The 26348-nt window shown below is 40.4% G+C and overlaps 1 protein-coding gene across 9 annotated transcripts in view; it reads right to left on the reverse strand.

Moving 5' to 3' along the window:
• Positions 1 to 2590: 2590 nt before the first annotated feature.
• Positions 2591 to 26348, reverse strand: part of HDAC7 (histone deacetylase 7) — a 302233-nt gene continuing 278475 nt past the window's right edge. For 8 of the 9 annotated variants that reach the window (XM_066584326.1, XM_066584324.1, XM_066584328.1 and 5 more), the window contains 7 exons: positions 20655 to 20774; positions 17879 to 17976; positions 9967 to 10085; positions 9733 to 9866; positions 7869 to 7953; positions 5758 to 5908; positions 2591 to 3892 (listed from right to left, as the gene is read on the reverse strand). In XM_066584326.1, coding sequence (XP_066440423.1) covers positions 3841 to 3892; positions 5758 to 5908; positions 7869 to 7953; positions 9733 to 9866; positions 9967 to 10085; positions 17879 to 17976; positions 20655 to 20774 — 759 coding nt within the window. In that variant the 3' untranslated portion in view covers positions 2591 to 3840. Of the gene's footprint in view, positions 3893 to 5757; positions 5909 to 7868; positions 7954 to 9732; positions 9867 to 9966; positions 10086 to 17664; positions 17749 to 17878; positions 17977 to 20654; positions 20775 to 26348 lie in introns of those variants that run through there. The other variant, XM_066584327.1, reaches the window with a different exon arrangement.

The raw sequence follows: 26348 nt of genomic DNA on the forward strand, positions 1-26348 counted from the left end.
AATGGCAGTAAAATTCCTTCAATCTGGAATTAATGGGAGCCGGTAAATTCTTAATTATTTTTTATTGGATGGTTTTTACATAGGAAGACAACCTAAAAAGTAAGTGCAACCACAAAATTTGCCATAACAACTCGTGTTACTGCACGATAAGACCGCTGCACTGCAGGTGCAGACGACTCTCCACACCGGCCGGAAGAAAGAACACATGGTCGGCAATGGGGCCGTTCATGCGGACAGACGTCCACACCTGGTGCGGCCGTCTTATCGAGCAGTAACACGGGTGCATCGGCGCCCGTGCGACTGAGCCCTTATGCTGTATTTTTTGAAGGTACTATATCACCAGAATGTTTTGTTAATCATGAAAAGCAGATAGTGAAACATTTTCAATTTTTCAAATTTGGTTTTTATTTTCTGATTGCAGAAGTTTTTATTTGGTTGTCTATACATGACTATGGGGGGGGGGGCGGCCATCTTTCCATCTTTCCAGAGCTGCATTTTACAGCATTACGAGAGATGCTTTACAGCAGGTTCGTAGGCCATTCTCACAATGGACAGGAGAGGACCCATTGACTTGTATGGGAGACTTTCCAGACATGTTCTGTGACCTGCAGAGAGCTTAATTTGCAGGGAGGGGAGCAGATAAGTCACAGCTTATACCTATTATGATTGGTGGATCCTGTGTTATCTACATAAAGATGTTCCCTCTCAGTGTAATTCAGCCTGTGATGTAAGCCCGATGACTGCTGCAAAACTTTCTCCATGGAACAGGAAGTGAGAGACTACTAATTAGTCTCTGTGGTCCATGTGAAGAATGCTGGATTTTAGATTTTTTTTTTTTTTTTTTTTTAATCGATTGTGTCCGAAAAAAACCAAAACCAAAACACCAAAAATTCTTTAAAAATATGTTAAGCACAAAATGTCATTCATATAGCTCATTTTCTGATGAAATCATCCCTTTAAAGAATTTCTGTGTATTTTCCATACAAAAGAAAGTATATGCCACTCAATTGGATAAAGTTTTATGGATTGTTTGAATGTTAGAAAATATCAGAGTCGCTCACAAATAAAATGATGGCACTAAACAAAAACATTACTGAAAATGAATGTTTTTTTTTTTTTTTTTACAAGGCTTCTAACTGAAGAATGTTTTTACTCATTGGTTGGTTTATACTATATATATATATATATATATATATATATATATATATATATATATATATATATATATATATATATATATATATATATATATATATATATATATATATATATATATATATATATATATATATATAGTTTTAATTAATATAGAAAGAAGACAAATGCATTGCAGAGTCCCTGTTCAACCCAGCCTTAGAATTCACCTGTAATTATGGTAATTTCCTCAGTCTGGCTTGTCATAATGAAACATTAATTAATTTGAGGAGGTTTCAAAAAATTTTTGTTCTCAATTCAAAAACATTTTGCAAAAATTTGAAAACCGGTACAAAAATTTGCAAAAACAAATGCCCGTGTGCTTGTGGGGTTTGTATGCTGATCTTACTCACTGAATTGTAACAGTAAAAGGTGACATCTGTGGCAAAAAATAGCAAATTTTTATTTATTTGTTGCTGTACTTCAAACCTCCGTGGCTCACATGACACGCTACATTGTTGCAGAAACAAGTAGACGGTGTGTGAACGCGGCCGACGGCAAAACACATACAACCATATGTAATATTCAACATTTATACACTATTTACAGAAGGTAAATTCACAAACGCGGGATGTTGTGACACGCGGACTGACGTTCTGCTGGCTTGTCAGCGTTCTATTAAGATTCCTCTTGTACTTACAGGGGGTAAACGTTTATGTGGCAAAGCATTCCAAGACATTGAAGATTAAACATGATCCTTTATCTATACCAGATGTGGGTAAAATTGAAAGATAAAACGCATTTTTTCTCCCCCGATCTCCATAATTTTTTTTTTTTTTAAGTTAAAAAAATGCAATTCCGTCCCTTTTTTGACACGTAGATAAATTATAGAGTTGATTCACTCTGCGGCTACAAACATGAAAATGAAGGGAGAGGAAAGTGAACCTTGAACCCCGGGGAGACAAAAAAACACTTGTTTTTGATTTGGAGGACTCGGTGAGCTGAGGATTTAGCCAGCTGTTTGCTTTGATTTACAATGCAGCCGCTTACGCCTTTGCTAGTCATCACACCTGACAGGGGTATAAAGTGTGGCCGTGGAGAGGTACAGATTATTATTTTTCTTTTTCACTGAAATCACTTCAAAGATCTTTAGACCTATGAGATTGACAAGTATTGTGAATATAGCTCGCAAAAAAAAAGAAAAAAAACTGGCAGCGAATGAAAGAGAAACATCACAGAACAGGATCGGTGTAAATCCCGCTGCTTACCCCTTAATCCCATTGATTCTTAACAGGGCTTGTGTCTTAGCGGAACCTATACGATGACTCTTTCTATATGTGAGTGGTGCAAAATTCGGCAAGCAGACATGAGTCATTGCGAGTAGGATTGTGGTTCGCCAAAAACTGCCCCCGTTGTCCAAAAAGTCTTGCAACAATAATCTACACAGTTTGCAAAATTAAATATATGACACACAATTGTTTTATTTTCATCGAGCTGGAATTAACCTTTGTGGGCCTTAAAAAGTCATTAAGCGGATTCGTAAGGCATTAACCTTCTTCAGATACAAAACAATATACAAGAGTCTGAAAAAGTGCATCTATGTAGACAGCGCAAAATTTCGTTGGTGAGAAAAAAAAAAAAAAAATAGTCCCGATTGGTCATATAACGTGGGAATAAAAGGACCAACACAAATTGTCTCACCACTTTTTGTAATATCTGCATATTCCCACCGCAAGGTCACCTGGGAAGGTAGAAACGTCTACTGATATTGCAATGTTTGATCATATTGTCTCGTTAAGCGTATTTTACAGCAATTTGTATTTCTACACAGCCCATTAGAAGTTGATATATACTAAAAATGTTCCCATCCTTTTTGTGGTGTGTGAGGAGCAGTTCTCCATAGTGCAAATGAACAACACAAAATCCATTCATCCAAGTAGGGATTAGTGGTCATTAGGAAACTGTAGAAAACAAAAAGGCATCTTCTATTTTCCAGCTGTGCCAGGCAATTATAAGTCCCATTGTATTTCATTTGTATGTTGAATCTCCAGTGAATTGTCTACATGAAGGGTCTCCTATACACAATTGTCCACCATGAAGAATGGTCCTTACTGCAATTCTTGATACAATTTCACAAAGTTGGCAAATTTGGCATTTCTTAGTACAGTCACATTCCCAGCTCACCGAGGAGAGTTCAACCAGACCTGAGCTTTATAGGTCAACTAGTCGGGTACAATGAGACAAGTAGATAAAAAGGACCCAAAATATAACCACAATTTTTCAAATAAGAACAAAGTGTTTTGTGTCCATTCCCTTGGGTTCTGTCAAGTTACTGGTTTTCTTGGGCAACATGTCACTGGTATTCTCCATCGTCGCTCCTACCATCTCACCTGAGTGAAATCTTTGGTCAAGCTTAGTGGTGTCTTCTTTGTGCATAGCCTTAGTCATAAAAAGACATTACATATCTGTACAAACTTGTTTGCCCAGGCAGCTACTGAAAAATGTTTTTTTTTTTTAGGCAAAATCCCATATTGCTTCCACTTTTAATGTAGGACCTGATGACTCTTGTATGATGCAGCTTCAGCAATGAACTCTCAGGTTGTGGAAACGGTGTTAAGACAAATAAGGAAAACGGCACCACTTTAACTAAGAAAGAGTAGCAGCTTAAACCAAGCCACCGAAATAAAGGCCACTGGTTTCCTTGGGTCATAGACTCATAGGTCCATCTTCTTCCATCGGCTCTTCTTGAGGCTCATTGCTGTAAGGTTAAACAGGACATTACATTACTATTTTAGGCAAAAATATGGATTATTTTTTAGAAAATCTTAGAAATTTTAGAAGTGTCCCATTGTAATACTTAATAAGGCCTCTCGCACACTAGTATTTTTTATTTCAAGTCCATGTGTAGTCAGTTAAGAAAAACGGACTACACGCGGACCGCATTTGGAATCATATTACTCAAAGTGGAAACGCACACGAGCAAGTTTTTTCAAGGAGAAAGGGGGTGCGTGAAGGAACTCATTGCATGCATTATTGTGGTCTGTTTTCTGGACAAGACTTGTCCATTCAATTCAAGAGGGAGAGAAAAAAAACAATGGACAGCATTCAGATGCCATTTTTGTGGAGTCAGTGTGCTAACTTTTTTTTTTTTTTTTAAGATGCAGGAAAGAGGAATTGGGAATTGGGATTGCTTCAGTTAATTTAGAGAGAAGTAAAAAACAAAAAGGTACGCAAAATGCAATAAAGCGGACACATGGATCGAATATGGAGACCACACAGAACTGTACATGTATGAAAAAACATCAGGTTTTTTTTATATGCAAGTGTGCCTCTAGCGCAATAACCGATTTATTGATATTTTGCTCTGTTGTTGTCTAGGTAGTAAGCAGAAACCATTGCCGGAGGCTGTTGCCAATGGGTAATTCTTCCGGAATTCCTCACATTCATGGAGACCTGGATAAGTCTCTTACTATTCAGCAAAAAGATTGAAAAGGGCTGTCTGACTTATTTTAATTTTAACTAAACAGGCTGCCCAAGTAATAAGTATGCTCATACTCACCTCTCCTGGCTCCCACAAGACCCCTGCCGGTGGCTGTGGATCACCTCACTGATATAATATTTATAGTCTGCAGCAGCTCATTTGCTGAGCTCTGCGACTGGCTGCAGCAGCCTCTGTAAAGGCTTAAGCAATGAGCCAGTCTTGAGACACGGAGCCGCTGGCGGTGGACTTGCGGGGAGCAGGAAGAGGGGAGTACAAGCTCCAATATTTTTCACGTGGACAGACTGTGTAGTTAAATATAAAACAAGCCGGACATCTTTTTTTAATGGTACATATTGATAATTCTAGTCTTGGTTGCCAAGGAAGGGGAAATATCAGAGATGGAATTTGGCTTTTTCAGAGCATTTTAACTTTTTAATGATGAGGACAAAATTGGTGCATTTTGATATCTTTAAGTATATTAATTCTATGTGTTGAAGAAAGGATTTGTTGGTCACAAAAAGATTTTCTGATGTGCCGAAAATCTTGTTGGGCATCAATTATTTCTAGCCAGAAGAGACAAACCACTTATGTCTGCTTTTAGGCAGAGACTTGACCTATAAATCCTGTACGTGAAAATCCCACTGGCTTTGGAGTCCTAGGGAAAAAGTCTTAATATGGTATTCGTATAATTTTCCTGGCTCACGCCTTTTTATGCCTTAGGTGCACCTTGGCATCTCCGTGCACCTACAAGGAAATGTATGCCAGGTCCAACCTGGCATACATTTCTGGCATAATTTTCACCAGTTTCTGGCGTAAATTGTACATAAATCAATCAGTCCGAATCGGCCATGATTCCTCCCGAAAAGTCCCACACACTTTTTTCAGAAAAAGGACAACAAGCTTAAAAGTCGCAAATTTTTGCACAGGTGGGTCTTTTTCCAAAAATTTGCGACTTTTTTACACCAGAATTCTGGCGTCAAAACTTTTAAAAATGACCCCTTGTAGACTGTCCTATATGGATTTTCATTGACTTGTGGACCACAGAAACAGTTGGGACAATGTCTAGGTGGGAAGCACCACTAAAACCCTAGGGGTAACAAACTCATGTACCGACAACTACATAGACATGTAAGGAAACATACTTGCTCCCAGCAGCTACTAGTGAAGTCCTGCCCACTGACAACGAGGCCAGAGCAGTCACCGTGTCCACTTCATCCCGATCATGTTTTTGAGCTTCCAGGAGCGAGTACCCCACTTTAGATGCAAACCGCTTTACGGAATTCCAATATTTACCTAGAACAAGAAAAAGGACTTCTTAAACCGTGCAAGAAGGTTTTTTGAGAGTACTGGTATACACAAGTAAGTAAGAACACGGATGTTTTGTGAGAAGACTGACGTTTTGTTAACATGTAATAGGGAAGAGTATGTTTGTGTGTGCAAGCATATAAACACAGCGAGTGAGAACAGGATGTTGAGGGTTCGGTTACCCTAATTAGAGACAGAGATTGAGTAAGTCTTTAAGTGACTCATTTATTCCTTTTAGTAGTGTATAAAGTGTCCCAAATATCCCATCAAGAAGAACTATTTTTTGCATTCTTCTAAACTTGTTCTCCGTTTCTTTTTTTCATTACTCAAGTTCTGACATTTGGATGAACTCCCGTCATGCACCTGTCTTCTACCATTACCTACAGTTTAGTGGTGGTGGTGGTGGGGCATAGAGGTCTATATTCCTAAAGCCTCTATCAGCATCAATTTGTAGTGTATAGCAATAGACCTCTATAAATTAGGGCATATACTATATAAAGCAAAACAGGAATTACTTCATCCTGCAAAGCAATTACATGTGCCTTTCTGTAAGGGGTCACATGATCTCCGATAGAGGCAATTTCCATATGGTGTGCACTAAGTTGGATGGGCTATTCAACATTGGAGTAGCATTCACTATCTTCTAAATATGAGGACATCTAGCAGCAGAACCTTGATTTTGAATGTTCATTTTAGAGAAACAAAGTAGAAGCCATCATTAAAAAGGTTTTCTGGTCATTTCCAAAAAGTTGCAAAGAGCAGAGAACAGACTTAAAAAAAATATCCCATTAAATATCCTGAAGTTTCCAGAACAGCGCTCTGGTCTCTGCTATTCAGGTCCTGGAACCTTCTGCAATAGTCACGTACTGTTCATTATTCGCGAGACCACTGCGGCCAATCGCTGACCTCAGTGGTTACATGCCGTTCATGCATATCATGTGACCACTGAAGCCCGTGATTGGCTACAGTGGTCATATAAAGGATGAACAGCAGGTCATTGCTGCAAGAGTTTCCGAGGCTGGAGTAGTGGAGCAGCTGAGGTGGACCAGCTGGGCATTTAAAAGTAGAGTACTGCTTAGTTTTTCATTTATTTACCCTAATCCCTTCAACTTTTTGAAAAGTCCCAGAAAACCACTTTAATTTCAGCACTCTCTCTACAAAGATCAATACTCTAAATATAATCTTGTTTTACAAAATGGATTATGGGTATGAAACATTGGTGAATAGGTCACACAAATGAGGCCCACTTACACCCTTATGATGCCCCATTTAATAGACCACATTTCAAAAAGTGGGTTTGGTGTGAATAGCAACATGCTGTTGAGAGCATTCAGGACCTTCTTACACCAGATTTATGTGTTACTTGTAGACATTAAGCTGCAAATGTTCAGCTTTAAGGAAAATACTTGTGGGTGTAATGAGATTATTTTGGGGGAATCTAGTTATTTGCATACAAAGCAAGAAGCATAAGGCACTTTAATTCGTTTCACAAACCACTGGTCTAAATAAATAGCTGCAGTATTATAAACGAAAACCATAACATCCAGACCATCCTAGTCTCCGAGAGAGATCACTGCATGGGTGGGAGGGGTGCGGTTTGAATACTTATAGGGTTCTGTTGAAAGTTTTCTGCAGTCCAAGCCAAGTTGGCTACCCAAGACATATTTCAGAGACCAATAGCTGCTGATTTCTCATTAAATTCTGGTATTAATTGAAATGAGATCTCAGCAACATTTGCGACTGATTTATCACTCAAGGAAGGCTTGTGACAAGCTCTTTGAAGTTATGTCTTCCAGATTTGTGTGAAGGAAAGTCCTTTTGTGCTTTGCAGCTGTAAGAGCTTGCCACGCATTATAGCGCTGAGCACTGCGTGGCAAGCTGCTTTCACTATTAGGGTGCCTGTTCTTCCAACCCCCATCCCCTTCCAATAAGATAAGACAAGACTCACTCTGGACTTGAATGACCGTTTCTAGTGAATGCACAGCATTTGGATTTGGCCGCTGTCTTAAAATTTCTTCAGGGAGAGGATCCAACTGGAAATTGAAAATAAGACATTGTGATCTGAAGAAGGTTAAAAATTGCCAAAAATAATAATATGTAAATAATAGAGATGAGTGAACCTACTCGGCCACGCCCCTTTTTCGCCCGAGCGCCGCGATTTTCGAGTACTTCCGTACTCGGGTGAAAAGATTCGGGAGGCGCCGTGGGTGAGTGGGGGGTTGCAGCGGGGAGTGGGAGGGAGAGGGAGAGAGAGAGGGCTCCTCCCTGTTCCCCGCTGTTACCCCCCGCTCCGCCTCGCCTCCCACCACTCCCCGACACCCCCCGAATCTTTTCACCAGAGTACGGAAGTACTCGAAAATCGCGGTGCTCGATCGAGTAATTACTCGAAACGAGTATATTCGCTCATCTCTAGTAAATACAAATGCTAAATTGGACTAATGTCAATTAGTTAAAATAGGTCATTTTCTCATAATACCTTCCCTTTAAATTATATATTTTTTGTGTTAAACATATTTAAGAATTTTTTGTTGATTTTATGTTATTTCTAGTCACAATTTATATATTTTTTTTAAATCCTGCATTTTTCACACTGACCACAGAGCCTAATGCAAGCCAGTCATTTCCGATTCTGCAGAGAAAACTTTGCAACAGTCATTTAACTAACATCACAGGCAGGATTACACTGAGAGGTAACACCTATATGTAGATAACACATCATTCACAAATGATCTCTACACAGGTCACGGAGCATGCCTATAACAGTCTCCCATAGCAGTCAATGGGTTTCCTTCTGTCTATTGTACGCATGGCCCATGAAGCTGCTGTAAAGCAGGTCTCCAAATGCAGCTCAGGAATGATGGCCATCCCCACAGTCCTATACAGACAATAGAATGAAAACTTCTACAATCAGAAAATAAAAACAGTAGAAAAATGTAATACAGTTCGTTATCTGGTTTTAAATGAGTAAAAAAATATTCCAAGCCTAATTTACAAAATTATTTAAAATGGTAAAATCTAGACATCACATTACTATTTTTGTTTATTAGTGTACTATTATATTACCTTTCATGGAATACAGAAACTTGCAACTACAAGCAGCTGTAACCAATGAGAAGGTTTGTACCGCTCTACAAAGTCTATTAAAAACCCATGGCATGGGTCCCTACTAGTGAGCAAATAAAAACCACTATCTCAACATGTATGCTTGTTTTATGCTAATTATGGGTCATGGTGTACAGATTAAAATAGCGTGATATCTTATGCCAACTCTAGCAAAACCACAGGAGCTCAGTCTATAATTATACTTAAAGGGATATTCTAGTTAGTTGAGAAAATTTCAGGTGATATACTGATAGATCGGTGGGTGTCGATCACTGGTACCCCCACAGATCCCAAGAACAGGAGTTCCATTTTCCTAATCCTCATCACTTCCTGGTTTATTCTTCCATGGCAATAGAGGAGGGCAGGTCACACAAGTGCACTGCTGCTCTGTTCAGTATCAATGGAACTTCCGGAGATAGCCAAGTAGGGATCAGTGGGCGTCCCAACGGTCGGACTCCCCCCCCCCCTCCCCCCCCTCCCCCCCCCTCCCCACCACTTATCAGTTTTCAGCCATCCAGTGGCTCGGTGAAAACTTGAAATTTCATCAACTAAATGGAATACCCCTTTAGTAATTCTATTTCAGGCAATATCCTCCAGACTAAATGCCCATCATACAGTTGTCATTGAAAAAGATATAAATGATCAACTTCTTGTAGACTAGTAAAAAAAAACAAAAAAAAAAACTGTACATCATATTTTTAAGAAATTACCTCATTGCCCAGCAAAGCAGATACACAGGCCTCGGATGCATCACATATTGAAGTCAAGTCATGGCCTCCTTCTAAGGCCAGCACTATACGACCTTCGGCAAGGCTCATCAATTGACGTGTCATGTGACCGAAACCTAAAGATAAAAGCATAAGGGAGAATGAATTCTGAGCCAATCCATCTGCAATTTACTTTGCAGATATCAAAACACATTCAGGACTACTGTTTGAGCTTACACTTAGCTGTTACTTTGTATCCTCCGAGAGGAGCTGGATGGCCTTCAGCTGCATCAAATCCAGCAGAAACTAAGACCACATCTGGTGAAAACTCATGAGCAATTGGCATCACCACTGTCCTGTTATGAGAAAGATAGGTAGAATTGAGGACCAGAACTAGAATATCACATGAACATAAATTCCATCAAGAGACCCCGTGACAAACAAGAATAAGTTGTCCATTAAAAGGGACGGTTAATTCTACAATAAAGCAAAAAACAATTTTTTTAGAAACAAAATGGCAGTCATGAAAATTCTACAGGGAGAAATGCTTCATTTTTCTAATTCCTAGGACTCCTTAGTTATGCAAAGTTTTGCAGAATGGAGCTACTAATGTCAGGTTCATATGCCAGGAGGTGTGGTCCTAAATTTTTTTAAAAAGCCATAGACTGCTTTGCATAAAAAACAATTTTTCAAAGAATCCAACTATGTTGTGTTTACCATATTTATTGAATTTTGGTGAAAAAAAAATAAAATGAAGACTAAGGCTGGGTTCACACGGAAAGGAATTGCCAGCGGAAAGGCTGCAGCGGACCTCTCGCTGCAAATCAGCCGCGGAATGCCTGCTTCTAAACCCGCACCATTTGGTGCAAATTTTGAAGCAGGTTTCATCACCAATTCCTGTGCAGAGCCCATGCCCTCATCGGGCACTATAGAGGGAATGTTGTCTGGTAACAGGACAACCTCTTTAAATGAGCATGATGTGCCATCAATATCAGATCCCAGCAAAATTGGCTACAGCTGATCACAAATATATCTCTTGTCTATAGCCACCTTAAAGGGATTGTGTGTAAATACATTTTTTTAATATATTTTTCAAAGAATTTTTGGAAATTTTCTTTCTTCAATTTTTGACTTCAAGAGTCATTTTAAAGGGGTTGTCCCGCGCCGAAACGGGTTTTTTTTTTTTTTTAACCCCCCCCCCGTTCGGCGCGAGACAACCCCGATGCAGGGAGGTAAAGAAAGCTCACCGGAGCGCTTACCTGAATCCCCGCGCTCCGGTGACTTCTCTACTCACCGCTGAAGATGGCCTCTTCCTCCGTGGACCGCAGCTCTTCTGTGCGGTCCATTGCCGATTCCAGCCTCCTGATTGGCTGGAATCGGCACGTGACGGGGCGGAGCTACACGGAGCTACACGGAGCCCCATAGAAGACTGCAGAAGACCCGGACTGCGCAAGCGCGGCTAATTTGGCCATCGGAGGGCGAAAATTAGTCGGCACCATGGAGACGAGGACGCCAGCAACGGAACAGGTAAGTATAAAACTTTTTATAACTTCTGCATGGCTCATAATTAATGCACAATGTACATTACAAAGTGCATTATTATGGCCATGCAGAAGTGTACAGACCCACTTGCTGCCTCGGGACAACCCCTTTAATATAATCCTAAAATTGCATTTTTCACACTGGCCACTAAGCCCTACAAGAGTCGTACACTTCCTGTTCTGTAAAGAGAAAACTTTTCAGCAGTCATTTCATTACAGGCAGGATTACACTGATCCACCGTTCACAATAGGTGATTGACTCAGCTTATGTATTCCCCCATCCCAACACAATGACCAGGTTACAGTGCATGCCTAGAACAGTCTCCCATAGAGGTCAATAGCCTCCTGTCTGTCCATTGAATGAATAACCCAGGAGGCTGCTGTAAAGCAAATCTCTGCAGTAAAAGCAAGCGGCTACTTCCATAGTCCTGTATAGTCAATAGAATAAAAAGCTACAATCAGTGAAATACTTTCAATCTTCTAATCTTTTTATTTTCTATCTAGTTTTAATTACTAAATACAAATATAAGTGGAGTATCAATTATTGAAACTAATGCTAAATATTGATGGAGAAAAGTGGGAAAATATCATTAAGTGCAACCAAATAAAATGACTGTCCATTTGGCAGTGATCATGCAGAATTTCAGGCGAGTTGGGACACATTTGGAAATCCCTTCTTGATGTATCAAGAGAGCTTATCTATTTCTGAAAGAGTCTGAAGTCCATCTGTAAATAGATTTGTAGTAAGAATGCCCACTTATTGTTCCTAATGCCCGTTTTAATCTAATTAATTTAATAACTCATTACAGGCAAAAGGCCAACACTATACAATACATGTAACCCAATGTAATGCAAGAATTGGGTAAAAAATACAAATGTTGGTATCCTCAATATTAGGATTTTTTGCCTCTAATTTTCTGCAGTTTTAATGTATTTTACTCATATTTTAGCACTGAATATTCAGAGTTTAAAAAAAAACTCGTTACTTGCTTTGGAGAGAATGGTTGGTGCAAGTTTCTAACCTACTGTGCGCCTCACCACATGTAAAATTTGTCACATTCTTCAAATTGCTAAGAAGATACAAAAAATAGTTTTGAGGCCCTCAAAGGGTTTCGCGAGAGAACGAGGACTTCCAGTAAAGGACATTTAGAAACCACGGAGGCAGCTGGGCGTTAGTCATGTGTTTGGACTATTATTCGCTATTCTCAGGATATTGCATCAGCACCAAAGTAGAGATCTGGAGAAAAGGGGGTATTAGCTATGGTATATCAACTAGCGATGACAAAACGTAGAGCAGTGGCCCTATGCCTTCGGTCAGAATACAGCATTCATTTCTCCAAGCCGAAGAATGCAATAGAAGACCCGGTTGGTGGCTGCCTGCCCTAGAGGTTCATACGTATTAGTTGGACTTCCAAATGGTGGCCTCCAAAGTGTGTAGCACACAGGTGCTTATGAGTTTAAGAACACAGCACAGATCCAATTCCATGATTGACCTATTATATACCGCGGTAATACTTGAAGGAACCTGCCTGCAGCCTAATTATCTACCCTAGAGAGCTGACAATCTCACAAGATGCAACGCTCCATAAAAACTGGCAATGAGGAAATAAGGATTGTGAGCGAAGCCGTGAGCGGAATCATGCTTTCTTTGTGCAGAAAACCTATTTATAGAATCCCTTTCAAGTAAAACTGATCCAGATGTAGAAAAAGGGAAGGGGGTTGGTGGGCAGGAAGAAACAAACTCGTAACGTGGAAGAGAATTAAGGCATTGCTTAAGTCACAGCGAAAAATCCACTTTAACTCGTTCACGTCAAGACTGTGATTGCGCTAGTAAAGTATCCCGATTCCAAGTCAAGGGGTTACTTCATTTAAAGGTTTTTGCCCTACCATTAATTTATAAGCCCATTGCCCAAAAACAATTACTTGTTGCACTTCGGGATATGCCTACTGACACAAGCCACACACATACATGAGACTTTGAAAGCGATTTGAAATACAATGAAATGTATATATACAGTAGCTTCTAGAACTGGTTTGAATGTCGTTGCATGGTAGATTCATGACTGGAGTTGCCAACTGTCCAGAAATTACCCGACAGTCTGTAAAAAGGGTCCATGAAAAAAAAAAAAAAGATGCATTTGTGTTTTTTGGTTTTTTTTTTTCGAGACATGGTGGGTACATCAATAGGTTACAATTAGAGATGAGCGAGTATACTCGCTAAGGCACATTATTCGAGCGAGTAGTGCCTTAGCCGAGTATCTCCCCACTCGTCTCTAAAGAGTCGGGGGCCGGTGACAGGTGAGTTGCGGGCGGGAGAGAGGGAGATCTCCCCTTCGTTCCTCCACGCTCTCCCCCGCCCCCCGAATCTTTAGAGACGAGCGGGGAGATACTCGGCTAAGGCACTACTCGCTCGACTAATGTGCCTTAGCGAGTATACTCGCTCATCTCTAGTTACGATGACTATCATTTTACAGCTCACAGACAATGCTGGTAATGAGTTCATATCAGTATCTGACCTATAGACATGTATTACTTATAACGATTATCATTCAGTATAGTTTTACAATCTGTCCGTGAAAAATATTGGCTGTGATTTTTGGATACGTTTTCCAGTAAAAAGAAAAAAAAAATTCAGGTTGGTGACCCGATTCATGACCCTATTCGATTGAAATGGACCTTATGCAACCAGTTCAATGTATATTGAGTCCAGAATAACTTAGCAGAACAGATTTAAAATCAAAAGCCTATTTATTTACCTCCTCCAATTGACTACGCAAACTTTAATACTCTTTTCCCGAAATTGTGAAAATTTTGGAAAATTCTCAAAATTGGGATCTTAAGTTGGTGACCTCAGTTGCCTTGTCCATGAGTCAGCCATGTGATAACTTTTCTTAGTTCACGTCAGCCGTGTTCGTTAATAAGTAACCTTGGAATTCTAATTCAAATCTGATGACGCGATATATAAGGATAACAGCTATTTGCCTTGGGAGCTGCTGTGTTGAGCGTATATGTGATCTCTTTCTCAACCGCATCTTGGATTCTAAGATTCAGTTCCTTCTGCTGTAAGAGGTTGGCAATATGCAAACACATACCAATGTGCACTGGTTTGGTTTAGTGCCGCACTCACTGCAGCTGTGTTTTCAGCATAGACAGTGGGGTTTTCCATCACTTCCTAAATTCGACATGCCATTTCCATTTTGATCACTCTACATTTTTTTCCCTTCAGCTTTCTTTACTTTTCATGTCATCTCATTACCACAAACTTACGTTTATTTAAAGGGCAAATTTACTATTGTTATACAGGCTTAGCCGTTGTCACTCAGCATTTATTAAGCAAATGCCAAGTTAATTCATTCCCTTTAGGTGGAGTGAAGGCAGTGATGTGGATGGAGGATGTGTTTGCATTGCTGCACCGTGTAGTGGTAAGGATGAGTCTGCATTGGGCTCTTTGTAGACTACGCTCTACAACTACATTGCTTTACTGCTTTTTGCAACACTTTGGAGAATAGTAGAGAATGATTTGAAGGATTGTAGAAGTTGGTAAATTGGTACTGGTGTTGGTAAATTCACCCTGGAGGAAAAGGCAGCATTGAATGTGGCTGGACAAGGATATAAGCTTACAGAAACGGAAGTTATGTAATAGAGTTCAAAGCAACATTTAACTCTTTATTTACCTTCTAGTGTATGATATAAGTGCCAACACTCTCCATCAATAGCCATGTACTCAAGATGAAGGCTTGAATTATCAAACAGGACAGTACTGGACAAGCCAAAGACTGTCATTTAGGCTGCATTCAGACAAGCGTATTTTTGCTCCATGTTAGGTCCGTATAGAACGGACCGTAATATGGAGCTAATATAAAAAAGTCTATAGGGCTGATCCCGTGGCCAAATTTTATTACACCCATTTTTCAAGAATACGGCATGCTCTATTTTTTGTATATTTGCCTCCATATTTGTATTCTTTTCTGTTGGGCAAATACAGATTCAAAATTGATGACATACAGGCATGCGTAGATGCGATTACACCTGTTTTCAGCTGAAAAATGGAGAAAAAAAAAGAAAAGGAGGGTGGACGCAGGAAAATCACCTTTGACTTCAATGGGACTTATTTTGTTTCAGTTTGCTTCCATCCTGTCTGGTTTATGGTAATTTGCCAGGAAAAAAAAAGACTAACCTGCAGAACTAATAGACACTAGTTGGAATGGACCTTTCCGTTTTTTTTGTAACCTTGTTCTCCATGGGGGACGGACACAGTTTGTATCTTACCGGATCCATTTAAAACAGCTGCGCACATCCAGTTGTAAAATAGAGCTACACTTCTATATGTATAGAATATGGCAAAAACTGTAGCAGATAGCATCGTGTGACGCAACATACCATTCTGTCACCTTATGCATTCCCATGGTCATTTGTGACACGTGATGTATAAAACGTTTGTGACTCACATCATTCTGTGCCACAAAATACCGCTCTGTGATTCATTAGAAAAATGGCAGCAAATCGTATCGTTTTCATACAAATTACTACGGTATTTCTTGGCTCGGATTAATAGATTGTGTCCAATATTTTGTGCCAAATATTTTAAGGTGTTTTAGATGGAAAAATTAATAAAAATTAAAAAAAAAAAAAAAATCGTTCAAAACGAGCAAAAATTAATTAATCATCGTTCGGTCTAACCATGAGCCAGCGACGAGCAATTATAATCGTCCACTTCTCATTCATCATTTATTTTATGTAGGAATAAAAATCATCGTTGGCTCGTTCACTTATCGTTAAGGACCGATCGTTCAGTCCCTCTCAGTCACTCACACAGCGAATGTGAAAGACTGAAGAAGTTTTACTTTTAACGAGCCAACGATGTATCTGCCTGTCGAAACAGGCTGCCTGAGAGCGAATGAGTTAGCGGTGCCGTCACTTGGTCAAACGATAATCGGGCTCGTCTAAAAAGACCATTAATTAGTTTTAGCTTGATTAGGAATATTGTGGTTACTGACTTACAAGTGATAACGATGACCCCTATGTTCACAGCAAAGAAATTACACCTCTGCTTAAGTATACGACTACAAGCTTGGAAGTGATGAGAGGCTGCACTAAGTAAAAGCTGCAGGACAGCATCAATTAACCAGGAGCTAGAAATTTCTTTTATAGGGTTTGCCCAAGATAAAATTAATTTCTAAAAAAACGGTGTCCAGTGTTAAAAAAATAATAAAAACCTGATACTCAGCTCCTCCTGCTCCCCCAAGTCCTCCACCGATGGTTCCGGATCTCCTAGCTGGCATAAGGTTTACAGGCTACAGCAGCCTATTTATGAGATGTCACAGTCTGCTGCAGCCAATAACAGAGCTCGGTGATAGACCTTTGAGCTCTGTCATTGGCTGCAGCAGCCTATGACATCTCGAACACAGGCTGTTGCAGCTTGTAAATATTATGCCAGCAAGGAGACCCTGAGCTACCGGTGGGAGACTACTGGGGAGCAGAGGAGATGAGCTATTACTGCTTTTACATGGGGACCCTTTTTTTAGAAAGTAGTTATATGTCAGACAAACCCTTTAACTATTTAATATAAAAAAAGGCACAAAGTCAGGGTACTGTGCCCACTACACAAAACACACCACAAGTAAAGAGTGAACTGAGAAGGAAAGTTCTTGGCAATTCAGAAAGCAGAGAGACAACAGGGTGGACCGGTGCTGGTAGTGAGGACTGGTGTTGCTCATTATTGCTTGGCATTGGGCTGCATGCCACTCTCAGAGCATAGGAGTTAATTTCAGAGCACTTCAAGCAGTGTAAAACTTTATTAGTACACCATGCAGACAACAACCCCTGAATAGCAGCTATGTGGCTTGCTATACTAAGTTCACTACATTTAAAGGGGTATTACCATCTGGAGAAGAGATGGCATATCGCTAGGCTATGCCATCACTTTGTGATCGATGGGGACCAACTGCTGGAACCCCCAATGATCCTGAGAATAAAGTGGCTTCGGCACCGTTTTAGCGCTGTGTTCCTTTTTAAGTTTTCCCTGCACAACAGCTCCCCTTTTCTTGCAGGGTAGGTACAGTCGGTTCCTTTTGACCTCATGCATTCTATTTCCGCTGTGTAGGTTAAAACAGTAAAAGGGATACAGAACTACACCAGCTTCTTCATTCTCAGGATTGTTGGGAAACCCAGAGATTGGACCTACGCTGATCATAAAGTGATGGCATATCGAGCGATACAATATAAGAATGCCCCTTTAAGCCATCGGTGAGAATGGCTATGTGTATGGCACACTTGTTGGATTAATAATGCAGAGTGTGTTGGGTCAGTCATTCCACCACCACTCATGTTTGTACCGGTTAAGTGTATAAGTAAAAATACAGATGTCTGGGAGAGGGCTGCACTGATATTGCCCAAATAATACCTGTACTGTGGACACCCAGAGGGCTTCAGTCCCCAGCTCTCCTCATCCGGCACATTCCACCAGCACTAAAATGCACTACAAGGTCAGAAAAGACAGAAACGAAAAGGAGTGAAAAGTGGGAGCAGAGCAGACGAGGAAGGAAACCTAGTAAAAGAGGAAAAGGCAAAAGACAGGCGAATGGTAGTGGGATTCTCAAGAGACTCACCTGAAGGCTGCAAGATATTCTGCATCACCCATAGGGGGATCCAAACCTCCTGCCCATGCTACATTCACATTGAAGCCCTCACCACTGTTGGCACCAACCTGTGATCAAGACAGCAAGTAAGAGTATGAGCATGCATAGGGTCACAAACAGTGTGGCTTATTAATGGTTACTAGATCTTTGTTTTTAAAAACGTTGATGGCTATCCATAAACTTCTTAGTAAATTAACATCTACAGCAGACGTTTTTGGTTGGTGCTGTTAACCTCCTTAGCCCCCTTGGACATATATGTATGTTCTTGGGTGCACAGGGCTTATATGCAGTAGATTCGCGAGCAGAGCTTACTCCATATATAGCCAGCATAAGCTCTCTTTGACAACTGACACCCAGCTGCAACCATCAGCATTCACACCAATCGTGGCTGTTAGTTCTTTGATGGGCATTTAGGAGTCCCTAAAGGCCCCCCACAATAATATTGCTAGGTGCTGTCTGGGCATCATGGCAAACAAGGGGTCTACTGAAGTCCCCTAGGAGCTGCCATGTATTTCTGCCTAATAAGACAGGCCCACACTTTTTGCCCTATAATCTAAGGCTATGGGCTACAATTAGGTGACCCGTAGAGTCCAGAGATGTATGTTTTATAACTATCTTTCCTGGCGTTCCCCAGGTTTGAGCACTGGAAGACACCAATGAATGCACAGAGAGGCGCTGCTAAGTAGTCCCCCAGTTCAAATTTTATAATGGGTGGACTAGTTAGCGGAATTGTGTTTTTTTCTCCTCCATTTAACAATTTTTAAAAAGGTTTTCCCTACATTATATGGTACATTAAATAGTAACATTGAAAAATGTAAATTGCCCTGTAAAGAATAAGCCCTGAGAAAGCTACAACGATGAAAAAAAATTAAAAGTTTGAATTTCTTAAAGTGGTGAGCAAAAACCAAAAGTAGTAAAGAAAAAGGGCCACATCCTTAGAAGTCTTCACTTTTCTCATATATTACACAGTCAAGTCTTTAGAACTTCGCTGAATGTTCCTGCAATGTTCTGAAGAATTCACCGATCTAATCTTAAATGCTCGCTCATGATTGCGGGTCCCAATAGGTAATTGTACTGACTCAGAGTTATAATGTAACATATTATTTATACCGTAGAAAATAATAAAATAAAAGATGCTAGAATTTCAGATTGTGTTAATGTTGGCATTAGAAAAAATGGAATAAAAAGCAATATAACTGTTCTGTAAAAAACTATTTTTTCTTTTATTCCGCCCCCTCAAAAAAAAAATAAAAAAAATTAGGTTATACAATACATTACAAGTACCCAAAAATGATGCCCTTAAAAAAATGCAACTTGTATACGAAAAAAACAAGCCTGCGTCGATGAAAAAAAAACAAAAAACAAATTTAGGACTTTAGGAGTGTGACAATTTAAAAAAAATGAAAAATTGGTTGGACATTATGCGCCCGTCACTTAGGAGTTAAGACACCTTTGGATAACTTTCCTTTGAGGCAGATTAATCAAATCAGATTTTTCCTTTCTGATTCTACCATTTTGCCCTGAGAAAGGTATTTTTGATGGTATCTGCTCAACTCACTTCACATTGTGCATAGTAATAATCAACCAAAAAAGTTAAGATAGTCTCAAACATCATTTAAGCATATTCTTGGCTATTCTCTACCACAGTGCTAGCTCTTTTGAAACTACAACTCCCAGCTTGTCCTGACATCCTGTGGCTGAGCATGCTGGTAGTTGTAGTCTTATAAACCACTGATCTGCCACGTTCTCAAAAACCTCTGAACCCACCCTTGTCATGCCAAATCCTAACCACTAGGCCACACCTTGATTATGCATAGGAGTGGATAAAAATATGGCGTCACGAGCAGGAGGATAAAATTAATCATTACCCAGTATCCTGGGAGAAAAAAAAATTCCTGCGCCATGACTAATATTGAATTCATATAGTGGAAAATAAAAAATAAAAAATTCTATACAGTTAGTGAATCTTCGCGTAATCTAACAATATTTAATATTCGACCCAACAGAGGATGAGGTATGTGTGAAAGTGAAATTAATTTGGTTTTCTCAAGAATCTGAACTGGATATTTTGAGCACAACACCCTTTATCAGTTGCTTTGTCGAGAATATGTCATAACATCTAGGATGATAAGACAACCACCCAAAAATAACCGAGGGGTGGACAGGAGTTTCTCAAGATAAAATGATTGTGACTGGCAATGTGAAGCTCGATACTCCTTGTGCAGCTAAAAGGTTAACGGTTCAAGAGATAAAAGTTTTTTTCTTTCCTTGCAAAGTTCCAAATGATGAAAAGCAAGCATTCTGTCTATCACTTTTATAACATTGTTTTCAAAGGAGTTATTTTGGGCAGGAACGTATATTTCCCATCTGTTCTGCATCTTCCCACCCCGTTTCTTGCAAAAATCCTTTGTTCCTCCGAATATCAAAGTGATGATGATAAACTGTTTACAATGCTAAATCCTCTCAGCCCTTCATCCCCAAGAGTCCCTTCTGTAATCGAAGCGGCACGTGATCAGCGGTGTCAATCCTAGAGTCCTAACTATGTCATCTGTCTACGATTATAGTAAGAAACTGCAGGTCTTCGAATACCAAAAAGTGGAGTCTTACTATTAAGGGCTAAAAAAATTGTATAAGCCAAAGCCCCCCCGTCTGCCTTGCGACAAGCGGATAACCAGCAGGAAGTGGGGTAATGCTATGGATTTGAAACCACTGACAAGACTTCTGCCATTATTGAGTCTCTGATCACCTCATCAGCAGCTCCACTCCCGGGGAAGAAGTTGCCATCGTCGTGTCGATGGAGGGAGATATACAAAACATTGGGGTCTCTGTAAAATACTCGTTGAGTTCCATTGCCGTGGTGCACATCCTAGACAAGAAGAGAAAATGAACATTGAGTTACTCGCAAACCATTAGAGTAATTAAAATACTATGGCAGTTCGTCAAACCATACAGGACCCAAAATAAACCAGATGGGAATCCGTCTACTACGTCTCTCCAATAAATCATGGACAGTTGTGCCAAATAGGAACCAAAATAAATCAGATGGTCTAATATGTCTTTCAGAATAAATAGCTCATCTGTAGACTGTGGGAATAACCATATTCATAAGACTGAAATGAAAGAATCAGTAATATCCTAGACCATGTGTACGAAGAATATTCGTTCAGCCTATAATGACCCTTTCCCATTACATAATACACTCAAAAAGTTAAGCCTTGGTTCCATGAAGCATGTATAGGATTGAACTATACTTAAAGGGGTTGAACTAAGATTTCAAGTTATGCTCTATACATAGGACTGGGGATAACGTTCTGGTTGGCGGTCTAACTGCCGAGACCTGTAACGATCTCAAGACATTACTACACCCCCCACAGTGAGGAGGAGACTGAATGGAGTCCTGGACACACAAGTGCACTAACTCGCCATTCACTTTCACTGCATTCACTGTGGATAATTTTGGAACCATGGTCCGGGTTCCATTCACTTTCGATGGGCAGGTTGAGATTTCCAACAGCCCCACTGAAATGAATAAAGCACGAACCTTGAATGCTCGTCCAGCGCTCCATTCATTCTGACATTACTGGAGGGGTAGAAGCAAACACCACAGTGACATAGATGGGAACTCAGAACCCCCATTGGAAGGGGGACTTAGCGATGAGACTCTTAGCCATCAGAAAGTTATCCCATAGCTTGTGGATAGGAGTTAATTTGTAATTTTGTATAGCCCCTTAAGTGTTTTTATAAGGGTCAATGATCGAGCAAATGAACATTCGGGTGAACTTTCACGACCGATCATTAACTAGTCTTAATATGCCAGCAATCAGCTGTCGAGCAAGCAAACACTTGTTCGATGGCTGACTGCATCTTTCATGCTGGCATAAAAAGGATCACTGATCAGCAGCATATCTTCCATGTAAACAGGGAGATGGGCTGCCAAGTATGGGGGACATATAATTGCAGTAATGACTGTTCATCCCCTTATCTGTGATCCTCTGTCGCTGTTATTTGTTGATCAGCACTTGTTGTAAAGGGCTCCTTATTCGCAATGTTAAGAATGCATGTTCCCCCTAGAACAGCAGCAATGAGAACATACAGTGGTAGCTCGCTTATCAATTACATGCTATGGTGCATATTAAATGTAGTAGTCCAGTATAAAAACCCCATGAACAAGTACTAAGGAAAATTACAAAGTCAAGATTGTAAGGAATGGTTATATGATGCCCACAGACTTCTATGTAGATTATGCCACCAACTTTCTTCTATCATGTTTCCCTGTCTTATATTAATTTTTGCTGCAAAAGAGGCACTAGGTCTTATTTTCAGGGGGGTCTTATACTTACCTAGCAGGCGCTGTCCAGGTCCCTCCCGCTGACCTCCACACTTCCAGGCAGGCTCACTTGCAGTTCTCAGTGCTGACAGAACATTGCTTGCTGTTAACGGAGTTTGTAAACCCTGCCTCCAGCAAGCGATTGCTCTGATTGGCTGAGCTGCGGCGCTTGAGAACCAATCACTGCGGCACTCGAAAACCAATCAGAGCAATTGTTTGCTGGAGGCAGGGTTTACAAACACTGTTACCAGCAAGCGATGTTCTGTCGGTGCTGAGAACTGCAAGCAACTCCAGAGACCAGCAGGAGGGACCTGGACAGCGCCTGCTAGGTAAGTATTGCTTTTTTTCATGTAGTGTAGTTAGGGCTTATTTTTTGGGTAGGGCTTATATTTCAAACCCACCCCACCTGAAAGTCAGGGTAGGGCTTATTTCAGGAATAGGTCTTGCTTACGGGAAAACACTGTATATACCATGTTTCAATGGATGTCATTTTCTAGAGGCCCTCTTCTTCCAATAGTATGGAGGTGCACATGGCACACAGTATCTACAGCCTCACAGTATGGAGCTCAGCTACAGGTTCTACACACATGGCTCGGCTGTGTGCATGAGGCCTAAAAGGTAACTCAATGTATCTTAAAAGGGGTTGTCCGGAATTTTTACCAATAATGACCTATCCCAGGATAGGTCATCAACAGTTGATTGGCAGAGGTCCACCACCCAAGATCCACACCGATCAGCTATTTGCTGGGCCAGCTGTAGAGCTGTTCATACTGTAGTGATCCGGATTGGGACTGCAGGGACAGCTCCCACTGAGTTCAGTGAGAACCATCCTGCAGTTCCAAAACCTGCCGATCAGTTGTCCACACTTACCGCTGGCCAAGGTAACAACTGATCGGCAATATTGAACTAGGTCGTCAATAGTAAAAGTTCTGGACAACTCCTTTAACTCCAAAGCACGATGAGAAAACTTATTAGACTAATGAGAGCAAAGGTTGTTCACCCACTTTTTGTGTTCCAGCTGTTCTTGTCCCTCTATAATGGAGCCAAGCCGGCACAACTAGTAAGGTATTACATCATCTTTACAGAATTCTAATAGAATATTTTCCTCATTTATCTCCACAAACCACTATAAAAGCATATAGTATACCAGTGACTAACAACATAAAACAACTCCACTCCCATCATTCGCGCACACATTACCCACCACTTAAGACCAAGCCAACACTGGACCCTACATCTTGGAAAAAAAACAAACAAAACTTTGCCCACAGCTTCTGAGAAAACCGCAACAGCAGATTATAAAAGCAGGTTTAGGTCATCAGACACGATACCGTTACCCACTACTGACTGCAGCCCCCGAGGGTAATTAAACTATTCCCACAAGTGTAAACAACCACAAATCACCTCCTAAGTGACACACCACAACTAACACAGTGGCACTTCAGTTCCAGACCCTCTGCCAAACCCAACTGACAGTTTAGTAAATTATAAGTTTGTGTAACTGAGCTCAAGCAAAGCCATTATTTCCCATAAGAACTAGTAGGAAAAGTAAAGAATCAACAAAATATGGATTTATTGATTAAGATAAATGAAAAATATAAACGTCTTGAAAATTATCTGAGCAAAACAAATAAGCAACGGGACATTTCCTTAGAAAATACGCCAAAAAAAAAATGTAGCATTTTCATCAATGTCCTTTTTAACTCAAATACGTGTTACATTATTTTCCAATACCTTCTCAAATAGTAATACATATGTCCCTAAGATTTGTATGTTGGTAAGAGGCTTAAAGGAGTTGTCAAACGTCTAGCTGTTTTGCTGCAGGAAGCAGACAGCTCCATACATTGTGCAGTGGCCAGTGTTGGTACTGCAGGCTGAGTACTATTGATGTGAATGCGACTCAGCCTGCAGTACCAACTCAGGCTACTGCTGCCAATATGCCGTTTTACAATCTTTTAAAGGCAGTGGCTTTCTTGATCACTGACAGCCAGGCTCATGCTGTAACAGCTAGGAAAGGGGAAACCTCAGACCCTGGCAGTTTAACCCCTTACATGCCACAAACTCTAGCAACTGCAGCATGTAAGCAGATGAAAGGGGGAGGGGCTTTTTGTCGCCCATTGACAACCTACAATGTGATCACGAGTTACCAGTGGGTTCCTGACAAAGGCCTCTGTGTCTGCCAAGTAACTCAGCCTATTAGACCCTACTTCTGGCAGAGTTTAATAGGCTGCTGTCATAGGCTTAGTAGAATGCCCTACATAAATAACACAATGTACTATCCTAGTGATCGGACAATCACATCTTCAAGTTCTTTTGAGCGACTAAAGTAGAGAGTCAAAAAAAAGTTTGCCAAAGTTTAATTAAAAAAATGATAAATCCAGTTACAAAAATACCCCACAAAAACCCTACTTAAATCGATAAAATACCAAAGAAGGTTTTAAAAAAGCAGCACACAATAATAGGTATGACTGCGTTTGTAGCGACCCAGACAATGAAAATATTTTATTTAATCTCGCTTGGCGAACACTTAAAAAATCATTTAAAGCAGTAATTGTAGGACTGCTATTTTTCTTTTGTTCGCCTCTCAAAGAAATGCAATAAAAAGCAATCTAAAAGTCACATGTACGTCAAAATAGTACCAATAAAAGCTGCAACCCTTACCGGAAAAAACAAGCCCTTACATAGCTTAGTTACTGGAAAAAACAGAAATGCTGCGGGGCTTAGAATGCGGTGATTCAGATTTTCTTTAGAAACTGGTTTTTAATGTATAAAAGGTAGAAAAAATTAACTTGGTAGTGCAGTAATTGTGCTGATCTAGATAAGAAAATTTTTTTTTTTTTTTACCAAAAGGTGAATGCTGTGAGAACAAACCCCAAAAAACAATGGCGGAACTTTTGGGGAATTTTCCACCTCCCCCACAGAAAATTAAATAAAAGTTATAGAGTACATTATATGTACCCCAGGGGGTGCCATTAAAAAAATACAACTTGCTCCAAATAAAAACGCCCAAAACAAAACAAGCCCTCATACGGCTTTGTCAACCAGTTATGGATCTTGCAATGCAACTATGAAAATGACTTGGTCCTTAAGGCACAAAATAGCTCAATGACTAAGGAGTTTAACATTTCTCGTGCTGTATGCCGATTCTGACTGAGCGGTCTAGTGGGCAGGCTGGACCGTCCCTTCTGGAGATCACAGCCCAGTACATGCGGATATTACTATGCCGAATCTGTCCAGAAAGGGGCCAAATAAACTGCGCTCATGCCAATCCACAATCTCGCAGCAAACAGGCGAGATTTCAGATCACCCTGTGGATGACGTTTCGAACGTCATTCATGTCACATTGACAGAGAAGGGTGGCATTGTGGACTGTATTCCGTAAGCCAAAATGTTTCCGCTCCCCCCACCCCTCCCACCACACCACTCAGTCAGAATTAGAATATAGCACTCATTTTTCCAGGTATGATCAGTAATTCTAGCACAACTGTCGTGGCCCAGAGTTAGTGGGGCCCTTCCAGAATGTTCTATGTTTGTCTCATGTCAAGGTCTTGTGAGTGTCTTGTTTGTGGAGTGCATTAGATTTGTGTGGATTGGATGTTTGCAGGACCAAAAGAGGTAAGGTCTGATATGTTCTGTCCTGTCTGGAAAATGTATCGTTTGTGGTCAAGTGATGGTGTTCTATATATATGTGTTTGCAAAGGATGCAATGTAGGAGTTAGTCAGCAAGTCTGCCAGCTACACAGACACTACAGAGAGACTGTTCGATCGGTGTGTGTGGAGCATGGAGGAGGCCGAGCAACTGCCTGATGCTCAGCCTGGGCCCGTTCAATCCAGGACTTTTTGTACTACTGCTGACTACTGAGAGAATGGAAACGCTTATCATCAAGAAGAAACGGAAACAAGAGTGAGTGTGTGACTACCGGCAATCACCATTTCCACCTGTAAAAGGACCTGCAGATAACGTGGACTGTAGATTGTTCCAATACCCCATGAGTTCCACTGAGATAGAAAGTCTTGTATTCTGTGATTACTACTATTGTTATCAACTTTATTAAGAAGGTAAGTAAATGGACAAGATCGACCATTACCGGTTGTGTGCCAAAATCTACTCTT

Source organism: Eleutherodactylus coqui, chromosome 1 (genome assembly GCF_035609145.1).
Source record: "Eleutherodactylus coqui strain aEleCoq1 chromosome 1, aEleCoq1.hap1, whole genome shotgun sequence".
Classification (NCBI taxonomy): Eukaryota; Metazoa; Chordata; class Amphibia; order Anura; family Eleutherodactylidae; genus Eleutherodactylus; species Eleutherodactylus coqui.